This window comes from Vanessa tameamea, chromosome 7 (assembly GCF_037043105.1).
Source record: "Vanessa tameamea isolate UH-Manoa-2023 chromosome 7, ilVanTame1 primary haplotype, whole genome shotgun sequence".
Taxonomy (NCBI): domain Eukaryota; kingdom Metazoa; phylum Arthropoda; class Insecta; order Lepidoptera; family Nymphalidae; genus Vanessa; species Vanessa tameamea.
The window spans coordinates 4,773,086-4,784,806 of record NC_087315.1 but is presented as its reverse complement, the minus strand read 5'-3'; the positions used below and the strand labels follow the sequence as shown (position 1 = coordinate 4,784,806).

At 37.0% G+C, this 11,721-nt stretch overlaps 1 protein-coding gene across 1 annotated transcript; it reads left to right on the top strand.

Moving 5' to 3' along the window:
• Window positions 1-131: 131 nt before the first annotated feature.
• On the top strand, window positions 132-10,885 carry LOC113401332 (tubulin-specific chaperone D). Its single transcript, XM_064215288.1, has 18 exons — window positions 132-657; window positions 838-997; window positions 1,412-1,535; window positions 1,906-2,156; window positions 2,546-2,700; window positions 3,196-3,403; window positions 3,529-3,770; window positions 4,176-4,445; window positions 5,203-5,341; window positions 5,633-5,815; window positions 6,212-6,448; window positions 6,866-7,141; window positions 7,817-7,964; window positions 8,757-8,997; window positions 9,439-9,607; window positions 9,707-9,846; window positions 10,136-10,288; window positions 10,540-10,885. Exons 1-18 carry the CDS (start codon window positions 298-300, stop codon window positions 10,660-10,662), a joined length of 3,579 nt encoding a protein of 1,192 aa, XP_064071358.1. The 5' UTR covers window positions 132-297; the 3' UTR covers window positions 10,663-10,885.
• The last annotated feature ends 836 nt before the right edge of the window (window positions 10,886-11,721 follow it).

Genomic DNA, 11,721 nt, shown 5'->3' with positions numbered 1-11,721 from the left:
AAATATTTTATACACATAAACATCAGTTTCAAACAATTTAAAACTAGCATTCCAAGCTGTCAAATTTGACAATTACTCAAGATTCAAGAGTGACGTTTATATAAACGAAAAATTTGGTGATTTCATGATTTGAGATTTTATGATTCGTGAATTTGTCATAATAGTAGCCGACGAATCTATATAACTTTAAAATATTTTTTAAATTTGGATACATTCCTATTTAAAACAGAAAAATAACGCAGAGAGAAAATAATAAATATTGTTATATTCTAAAAATTGAACAATTTGTTACCGAAAATGGTGGCACTCGACGCAGATTTGAATAGAGACGACGACTGTGACAATATTGGTCTAGGCTGCGCCCTAGAACACTTTTCAGAAGTTGATGATGTATTAAATATGATAGACAATGTAAAAAATATATATAACACATCATCTTTGGAGGTTGAGTATGACAAACTGTATACTATACTTAAACAATACTATGAACAACCGCATTTACTCGATCCTCATTTGGAAAAAATTCTGGCTAAATTTATGACTATAATTAAGGATAAGGATTCCGTTTTTGAGTTAAAGCATGCCACATTCAACTACATGTATCAAATTATAAGGGTCAGAGGATATAAAGTTGTTGTAAGGCACCTTCCACATGAGGTAGGTTTTTTTCATATTGTTAAATACTTTAACTGCGATTTTATGTCTTATATATTGAAGCTAAATAAAATTAATTCTATTACTATTTTAAACCTGATATTCATTTTACAATATGTTTGTTTACTTTTTAAAATATATAATGTTTAAATTATAACTTATTTAAATTGAATAAATTTGTAGGTTTCAGACCTGCTAACTGTTCTGATGTATCTTGAGGCACAAGATCCCAATGACAAGGAAACTTGGAGAAGCAGATTTGTATTGCTGCTGTGGTTGTCAATTGTTGTCATTATTCCATTTCACATGAGCCGACTTGATGGTTTTGCTCCTGATCAACCAGGTACAATCATTAAATATAGCTCAAGGATATTTCTCTATTAGGTAAAGCTTAACTGGAGAGGTCCATTTAATGTTGGAAATTTAATCCATTATAATATTACACAAATTATAATGGCTTTGGGTAGAGGACTTGGTAGATGGGTGAAGTACCTACAGTAAACAAAGCCTTGTAGTTAACCAAAAGGTGTAGATCTTCATTTTGTTTAATTTTTTCATTTTGCATTTCTTAGTTTTTTTTTTTTAAATACATATTATTAATCAAAATACTTTTTTGTTTTTGGTGCAAAACTACTAAGGTAACAGAAGTGCTGTTATAATATAGTCTGCCTCTTAAAATCCCACTGCTGCATAATTCTTATTTTGTAGATTTTTTTAAATGGAAAAATAAATAAAATGGATATATAAATTGTTTTAGGTGCTGGAACTTCTAAAAAAATGACAGTTATGGAAAGAATTTTTAACATTTGTAAGACATATGCCATGAGCAAAGACAGTTGTGCTGAAGCAAGTGCATATCTAGCATCTAAGTTTTTAATAAGGTAATATTAATATTATCACCATTATTATAATAAAATGATAAAATGAGACAGTTAAATAATACATAAAATCTCAAATTACTCAAATCTATAAAGGTATACTGCAGTTTAAATAATCAAAGTCAGTTATTGAGTAGATAATAATCCCAAATCCTTAATATATTGATGTCAATTTTATTAACATATTTTTGATCGGATACCCACATGAGAAAAAATGTTAAATTGATTTGAATCCATGCAAATAAGAAAGTAACTGCTATTTCATGCATATCTGACTAAAGTCTTGGATGTCTCCTAAATTCATTAATGTATTCAAAAGCATACTGGATGAAAGCTCATTCTGATTATAAAATAAAATCTATATGAATTACAGGTCTGATGTTAAAGAATTGTACATGAATTCATTCTTTGATTGGGCATGTGATTTACATTCCAATATAAAAGAAGAAGACACAATTTATTATGGAGTGTTAGCAACTGTAGCAGCAGTACTCAAACACGGGAAGAGGGATGACCTGTTGCCATACACGCCCAAGTTACTGGAGTGGGTTACAACACAAAATTATCAGCAACATAATGCAATGTTAGTTAGAAAGTATGGTGTGAAAATTGTTCAAAGAATAGGTAAGGTGTAGTTTTATTGTACCCATTACAATCAAGGTCAAATTTAATATTACATACATTATCTTTGGTTTTTGCTCGATATACTATTAACTCCCTTATTGATCTAGTGGCTAGGTTAAATGGCTGCAGACCCAGAGGTTCTTAACTCAAACTCCAGCTTATGAAAATATAAAAGTTAGGTGAATTTGTCAAGAAATTCTCAGTAAGAAATAAGGGTCTCAGAATCAATAGTGTTTAAATTCCCATGCATCTAAAAGCATCTTGAGTTATTGGTCCTATAGGTATTTCAGGTCATATCTTGACTTCCCATCAGATTATAAGATTAAGTGAATAGATAGTAAATATATGCATTTATATAAAATAATTATTTATTGTGATAAAAAATCTAGGTCTGACATTCCTTCGTCCACGTGTTGCTTCATGGAGGTATACGCGTGGTTCGCGTTCTCTGACTGTGACGCTAGGTGGTAGTACAGCGGCTGCGGGGGATACAGAGCCAATGACCACTCCACCTGATGATGATGATCAGGATATACCACAGGAGGTTATATAATATATCCTTGATTACTTTTGCTCCTTTTGCCATATTGCTTAAATTTAACGAATAAATTAAAACTAGAAATGCAATACGAAATCAATTTGCGAAATATATTTTTTTTTAATCTTGTGTAATTAGTTTGTCAAATTTGTTTAAAAATAGCATTTTCTATTTATATAAGAAATATTTATGTCCAATTATATAGTACATATACACCAAATTTAATTTATGAAAATTATCAAATGCATTATGAAATGAATGATAGATTTTATTTCTTTACACATCTTCAAAAAGTTGCTGATTTTCCAATATTATATATCTAAAAAAATGTTAATATATTTATGGTGTCCAACCGAACCATTGGCTTCACCAACCTTTCGCAAAACCTTAGGCAAAACGGACTGCAATTTTGGTCAAAAGTTTTCTAAAACTTTGTAGTTTTATTCTATAAAAAAGTGCATTAAAAGGTATATTTTTTATAAGGCGTTTCTCGTTAGACAGGTAGAAGATGTAGTGGAGCTGCTACTGTGCTCGCTTCGCGACGAAGACACCGTGGTGCGCTGGTCCGCGGCCAAGGGCGTGGGCCGCCTCGGTGCGCGCCTGCCCGCACTGGCCGCCGCCGACGTGTGCGACAGCGTGCTCACGCTCTTCGCGGACAACGAGCGGGACACGGCGTGGCACGGCGGCTGCATGGCGCTCGCGGAGCTGGGTCGGTAAATTAAAATATGGAAGCTAATTTAATACCAATCTACTCGTATTTAGCGGTTAACCGTTTCTACTGAGAACTTTTTGAAATAGTTAAGTTGTTTATTTCAAAAAACACGGTTGTAAAAGGTCGCCGGGGACTGATATCCCCGCGCCAGCTGAGCGAGGCGGTGCGCTGCGCGGCGGCGGCGCTGGCGCGGGACGAGCCGCGCGCGTCGGGCGGCGGCGGCGGCGGCGGGGGGCGCGCGGCGCGGGACGCGGCGTGCCACGCGGCCTGGGCCATCGCGCGCGCTTACGACGCCGTCGCGCTGGCGCCGCACGCGCTCACGCTCGCCAACGCACTCATCGCCACCGCCTGCTTCGACAGAGAGGTGAGAAATCTTGACTGTAATCTCGTTTCTCTTAAAAGCCTGGTTGTGTACCCGATGTGATATCCCATCAGTAACATTATACAGAATCCCACCGATAAAATTTACAAAGGTTTTTCTTCATCTTTGAACCTCTATTTAATGCTTAAAAAAATAACACCTAAATACATATACCTAAATATATATATATGTATATGCAATTAAGTCAGAAAAACATGGAAAAATATTATTTTGAAGGGGTAAGTTCAGCAATATTAATAAAATAAAATTTGCCTTCATTTTAATTACATCCACATCATAATTTAATCAGTAAATGTAAAAAAAAGATAAAATTACGAGGATATCTCTAATACTTGTGCATCCATAATGGTAAGTATTAAAGTTACATTTACATAAGTTACATTACAGATAAACTGTCGGCGAGCGGCGTCTGCGGCCTACCAGGAGAACGTGGGCCGTCACGGACTGTTCCCGCACGGCATCGACGTGCTGACGGCGGCTGATTTCCAATCGGTGGGCCCACGGACCCACGCCTACCTCGTGGTGGCCCCTTACGTAGCCACCTACCCCGAATACACCCGTCCGCTGCTAGACCACCTTGTTGACCTCAAGCTGGAACACTGGGACTGCGCCATCAGGGAACTTGCTGCAAAGGCACTTAATAAGCTAACAGATAAGGTAATACTTTATTTTATACTAGCTGATTCGCGCTTTCACCTAAGTCAAATATTCATGCTTCGACCCCTGGGCCGTAGTAAGATGTTAATTAGCCTATCTCAAGATTTCGGATATATGATGTAATTTTTTTTTGTTTATATTCGACTTGTAGCTCTAGAGATTAGCCCGTAAAAACAAACAAAACAAATTCAGTCTCATAATTCTATTAGAATAGATATTATATTACAATAATTTCATTTATTGCAGTCAACCTTCGAATAATACTGGGTGGGAAATAGTACAAAGAAAGATGATAATAACATGATCTTTAAATACACATGTATGTGAAAATTATAATATAGCGATAAAATTCTAAATATCTTCTTCAATAGTCTTAGCTCTAATCTACCAGGGTACTTCTAAGTATCTGAGAAATCTCATGCAGTTTGTATATAAATCTAAAAATTTTCGAATTTCAAAGCTGGCCAAATCTTTTTTATTTTTATTTGTGGAACTTGTCAATGTCATTTATTATTTAATTAAAATATTATAGTTTAGCTGTATTAGATTTAAGATCTTAGGTTTATTTTTATTTATTAAATATTTTTTATTTATCTTTTTACAATTGAACAGTGATGTGTGAAGTAAGTAAAAAATTTGTAGTTCTACTAATATAATTTATGGTCTTTATTTTTCTAGAAATCCTACTTTAATTATGTAAAGTTATTTTTAAATGATAATGATTATTATTTTTAATGGTACTTAATACTTTTTCTAGACACCAGAATACGTGGCGCAAGAAATATTACCCAAATTAATAAAGAAGACTGAATCTATAGATCTCAACGTACGGCATGGTGCTATTCTAGGTATAGGAGAAGCGATACACGCACTTTCTCAAACTGTGTTGCCGGATGGTGAGTTTACTGATGAATCATTTTAACATTTTATTTTAAAATTCCTTTGTTTCTGAACGAAACATCGCAAACTTAAATTACAATTTATTGACCTATTTTAAATAAATATGATGACTATTTTTAATTTGATAAATTAATTTTACCTAACATGTTTCCCGTAAACGAATATTAACAAGTAAAAAAGAAAGCTACGACTCGTGCTCGAGTAGTAAACTACGGTATAGTCATCGTTTTCTAAATAATTTCCAAGTAATGTAATGGAATGTAACCGTGCGCGTGCGGGTGCGACAGGGCGCGGCGGCGCGGCGCTGGTGGGCGGCGCGGCGTGGGGCGCGGTGCGCGCGCTGGCGGGCGGGCTGCGCGCGCGCCAGCTGCTGCGCGGCCTGGGCGGGGAGCTCATGCGCCAGGCCGCGTGCCACTGCGCCGCGCGCCTCGCTCGGGCCGGCGCGCCGCTGCACTGCGGGGACACCGTCGGTGAGGACTTCTCGACGCTGTGACGTCACACATTTTATTATTATTTAAGGCGATCTCATTTTCAGGATTAATATGTCACACATTTACAAAACCGAGCCGATGTTAAGACATTTCAAACACTTTTTTTTTATTTTAACTGACTATTACATTTCGACAAGTGGATTTAGGATCATTAGTCATTTGAAATATTCATTTCACACTTATTTTTACCAACTTACTTACATTTTCTTACTCATTATTAAAACTGTAGGGGTCGATTTAGCTCTCATAAATTTAAATCGGCTTATTCTCAAGTCTGAGACATTTCTTGCCAACTTGGTTGTTGAATTATAACAAACAATAAACAACGGTAAAGCTTCTTATATTTAATAATTATTTTAACGTTGATCTATTTAGATGAATGGTTGAACCTCATCGAAGAATGTCTCGCTCATGAGGTTCAAGCGATACGCGAAAAAGCGATCGAGGCATTGTCGCCATTGTTTGAGCAATACTTGCAAGACGGTAATCTTCAGTACGGTGATATAAACGCTAAACAGAAGAGGATGCAGCTCGTGGAGAGATATTGCGAGCAGTTGAGCAACACGGGTGTAAACGGACTCGTGCTAAGGATGGGATATGCTCGCGCTATAGGTAAATTATACTTTTATGTTTACTCGCCAAAAAGTGCTTACGATATTATATACATAGATTCTTTTTACATTCTCGAAAGAATAATAAAACCATAAATATTTTTTTTTTTTATGAATCGACCGAGAGCAAATTGGTATATTTTCTTCTCAAAAATAAAATAGATTCATTAAATTTCAATTTTAACTACCCCGTTGCCATGTAATTAATAAGGATAGTTTTAAAAATAAAAACAAACTGGACTTAAGTATTGTGTTTGGAAAAAAAACCTTATTACAATAAGTGTAGTTTGCAAGTTAGGAAATGCGAAAAACTAATATTCGAAAAGGCAAAACTATAATAGCGCCAGCAATTAATTATATATATTATAACAATGTATAATGTTAATAATTAATAAGATCTTTAATTAAATACTTGCAGGTTCATTACCAAAGTTCGTTCTCGAGGAACAGATGCAACTCGTAATCCAATCACTAATAGACGCCACAAAAGTCACCGAGGGCACATCGAAGTGGGCCGAGGCTCGGCGGGACGCGGTCATTGGGCTCACCGAAGTGTGCCAGACGCTGGGCCTGGGCGGGGGACTCGACAAGTTCGTGCCGGACATCCGGGCCGCCTTGCTGGAGTGCCTCTCCGAGTACACCGTGGATATGAGAGGAGATATCGGAGCGTGGGTCCGAGAGGCGAGTATGACCGGTAAGTTATCTTAATGTGTAGATTGTAGAACATAAAATTGTGGTTGAATACCATTGCGGTTGCAGTCTAAAGCTTAATTAATTATTTTCAAAGTCGCGCAAAATACCTATGTATAATTTGTAGAATCTGTTTTCTAAATAACATTTTGGACCTAATCTTATGAAAGTCGCACGCGCACCAGTAGGTCAGCTTTTTATGTTACCTAAATGCTTATAGTTTGTGTCAATGATTATAATCCGTGCGTGATTAGTTTATACTAGTGACCTTTGAAAGTGTGTAGCCTTTTGAAACTGAGACACGTAGCAGTAGCGTTGTCTAGCTCGCGACATTTTATATTTTTTGGTAGAGAGAGTTAACAGAAAAGTAAATCGCATTATGTTAAAATCATGTCCCCCTTTTGGCTTTCCTAGTGCCGGATAATTATTGTTGAGAAATTCTTTCTGATGTCCCCTCGCTCTAGTACTGTTATATTAGATATAGTTTGGAAAAGTTCCATCCCATTTTCATAGCGCGCGGATTGTACGATAGCGAATTGTCTCGGATCGGACTCACATTCCGCGCGGGGTACAGGTACGGGTACGGGTACGGGTACGGGTACGGGTACGGGTACGGGTACGGGTACGGGTACGGGTACGGGTACGCGTACGCAGTCGGTACACGTGGTGGGTTGCGCAGGTCTGCTGTCGCTGTGCCGGCAGTGCGCGCGGCGCTGCGTGGCGCACGACACGCTGTGCGTGCTGCGCGGCGTGGCGCAGCAGGCCGTCGAGAAGATCGACCGCACGCGCGCGCACGCCGGCCGCGTCTTCACGGCGCTGCTCTACAAGTTAGTGTCTTACAGCTGACTCCTCGTCGGTCTAGTGGCTTCATATAAGGCCAGATCCCGTGATTCTGAATTCAAACCAGATCAAAAATTCTCGGTGCCAGCCTGAAGTCTGTCGTGTCGTGCACGTTAAGCCGGGTGTCCGATGTGATGATATGTCGGATTTGCCGACCCATCGGATTATGAGAGTGACTAAATAGAGAGAGGTGGTAAACATAGATGGTTAATGCCCACATTTGGCCGCCGTGACAATCGGCTGGAGGACATAATTCCAATGGAGCTTAATGTTCCGTCGACACAGTCAAAATGTTTATTAAATATATTCTAATTGATTATGTATATCAGAAAAAAATCTATAGGTAAATACATCCTTTCGATCGAATATAAATATAAATATTCGATCGACTCGCCTAATCTGTCCATGTTTATGTTGGTTTACTAGCTGTCCAAAGATTTCGAGGCACTGGGTTCAAATCCCGTATCTGGCCAGTAAAAAGTTACTAAGTTGTTGCATTAAGAAATTTTCAGCGTCCCAGAGTTTGTATATTAGTTTTACTTCCACTTCCGTGGCTTGGAAAGCCCGCTTTCTTCGATCGTGTTGGACTTCATTGTGACCAGATTATGAGAGTACCAAAATCGAGAATGCAGCTGGGTTTTCACACACAATTGTGCACCGTAATATCATGGCTAGTCTGAGTAGCATATGTGATCAACATTCATTGACATGGATAAACTATGATAGTGATGGCATAATCACTAATTATAAAATATAATTAATTTTTTCTTAAATTCCAGCGATCCTCCGATTGAAAACATACCCCATCACGAGGCGTTAAAACGCATATTCCCCTGTGAGGAAATTGAGATGCGACCCCGGCACGAGGAAGCGGAGACCAGCGAAAGTTCTGCCGTCGTGTTATGGCTGTTCCCCGGACACACCATGCCACGTTTCGTGCAACTGCTCGCCTTCCCGGAGTATCGCTATCACGTCGTCAAGGGGCTGGTGGTTAGTGCCGGCGAGTTGACGGAGAGTTTGGTAAGCAATGGTAAATTTTCATACGTAAAAATAAGATAAAAGAGCAAATAGGATCACTGATGGTAAGTAGCTACCATCGCCATCACCTATAAATAGCGGCACTAACTATTCCATAAGTAAAACTAACTATTCTGTACAATGTAAATGTACCGCCATACTAGTGATGACTTGGAATTCTTTCTTGTTATTACGTAAACTTAACGTAACTTACGTGGAACCAAAATACACACAAACATTTCGAGTGTTTATTTTGCCGTAGAATAGTCGATGATTGGGTTGTACCTACAACCCAGACGAGGTAGTATATTCGAACTACCTAACTACTATCAGTAATCTCAGCTTAATTGCTGCAACAACAATACTTTTTGGAAACCAGTCGTAAAGTACAATATCGTACTATTTTTTATTATGTATCTTGATTTTATCTTTTATATGTTCCAGGTCAAACATACTACACAGTCTCTATTCTCGTACTTGAACACACTACACGACGACAAAGAGACGCTGAAGAGTATTTGTGATACTATAATACAAGTATTCGCAGACAACTTACACGTCAAAAGGATCACTGGACCTATGTTCAACTTTTTAGATAGATTGTTAAGTTCTGGTGAGTAATTTATTAAATTAAATTTTATGGTCAAATTGATATTAATATCCTTGCAACTACTGTTTTGACTATTTTATTTACTAATACACTTCATTTTAGGTTCTGTATCGCCGATACTGGATGATCCAGAATCGACATTTGCAAAAGATATATTGAAGTATTTGCAATTGGAACTAAGGGGTGGAAAAAATATTTATAAATTACTGGACTCTATAAACGTTCTGTGTCAACTAATTCAGGTGAATATTAAAGTTCTAAATTACATATATTTACGCGTCTTGTATTCATGAAATGACGATGTTTTTTGGATATTCTCTGGAATATTATTTTATATTTATTCATATTTTAGCTGTAATAGCTTGTTTAAAGTAGGTAGATTTCAAAAGTGTTGCAGAACTGCCTTGTTGTCTAAATATACCCTATATACTTGCTCGTATGTAATTTTTATTTATTGTCACCTGATTACCGCCTCAGTTATAAGATAGGTGTCGCGTAACGTTGTCGTTAATTGTGCGTGCATCTGTGCAGGTGCGTGACGCGTGGCGGCTGTCGCTGGGTCAGCTGGCCATCTACGTGTGCTACGCGGACCGCTACGTGCGTCGTTGCGCCGCCGCCCGCCTCTACGAAGCGCTTACGCTCTACGGAGACGTGTGCGACTTGCCGCAAGAGAACCTCGACCAGGTATACTCTATAATCTATATATACATAATCTGTATTCCAGTATAAATTTATTCATTCAAGGTTTAGACTCCAAAGCCAATACAATTTCTGTAGTAAAATATATTACATTTTTTTGACATTCTTATAGGTCATTCTTCAGCCTTCTAGGTTAGGTTTTCTACAAATTATTTTTGTTACTGTTATTAAAAAGCTAAATCAGAATGATCATGAAGGGAAATATTTGCTTGATTTAATATATGTTTATTTTTCAGGTTATGACAATCCTGGCTGAGACTGATTGGGAAAAGGATGTTAGCGAGTTAAGGCCAATAAGAAATGAGATTTGTGACCTTATGTCTATAAAACGGCCAGTGATGAAGCAGAAGACACCTTAACCTATGATTATATAATGTATTTTTTTATATTGATATATAATAGCTTGATAGCTTCGAAGATTAGCAGAAGAGTATTAGTTGCTTCGTGCCTTTACAACGGTATAATTATTTTAATGATATTAACTGAATATGCACTAATATTTTTGTTTTTTCTAACGTCTTTGTCGAGGCAAATTAAATGCATACACGATGTAACAATTAAATAAAATGCTTATTCTTATAACGATTCTTTTATTTACAATTGTACAATACTACTTTATTATTAATAATAAATGATACAAACTTCATTAAAGTTGAAGAAATACAAAATATATCCGTATATATTTTTATTTATTTCTGTAGGTGCTGCTGACCTTACAGACTTAATTAGTGTCACCGTCATCACTTTCGAGGGTTGAGGTATTCGTCTCTGTTAATTATCGTTATTGTATATCAGTAAGCGTCATTTTGGAGTTACGTGTAACGAGCTATTTGAAATGAAATGAGTCAAGTTTTACGCCATCAGTGACATGCGACTTCAAACCTTAAGATACGTTTTTTATAGGGACAATTTTGAATTTGGTCTCGTAGCTAATTTAACCATAATAAAGGAATCATTCAGAAAGAAAGGTTGTAGTAAAATGATATGAGTTATATACACATAAATTAATATGTACCACAAGAATATATCGTGTCTAACTCACCTCCATTTTCTGAAATGGTAATTAAAGTCAAGTTACTCATTTGTCTTTAATCTGGATGGTCATTGGTCGTTGGCAGCTGATGACGTAATAGAGGACCAATGAACTTGCAACAGTGTTTATATAACATGATATATATTGCATAAGTCACGACCCAAGTAGTACCACAGACAATTTACTTTTCTTTCACAACGGTTAAAATCAAATAACCCGAATCAGTGTCAAGTGCGCACTTTATATAATTATTTATGTATAATGAACAGAAAAAAAAATAAAAATATTATTGCAGCCGAGTTTTTTGGATCTGTCGATTTTCTTGATTATATGATATTTTTTTAACGAACTTAAATTTATTATTTGATTTGATTTATCATGACGT

Coding starts and splice junctions, on each gene's coding strand:
- LOC113401332 (XM_064215288.1), top strand. CDS start 298: ATGGTGGCACTCGACGCAGATTTGAATAGAGACGACGACTGTGACAAT. Junction 2,157..2,545: donor GAAAATTGTTCAAAGAATAG/GTAAGGTGTAGT, acceptor TAAAAAATCTAG/GTCTGACATTCCTTCGTCCA. Junction 10,289..10,539: donor CGCAAGAGAACCTCGACCAG/GTATACTCTATA, acceptor TTTATTTTTCAG/GTTATGACAATCCTGGCTGA.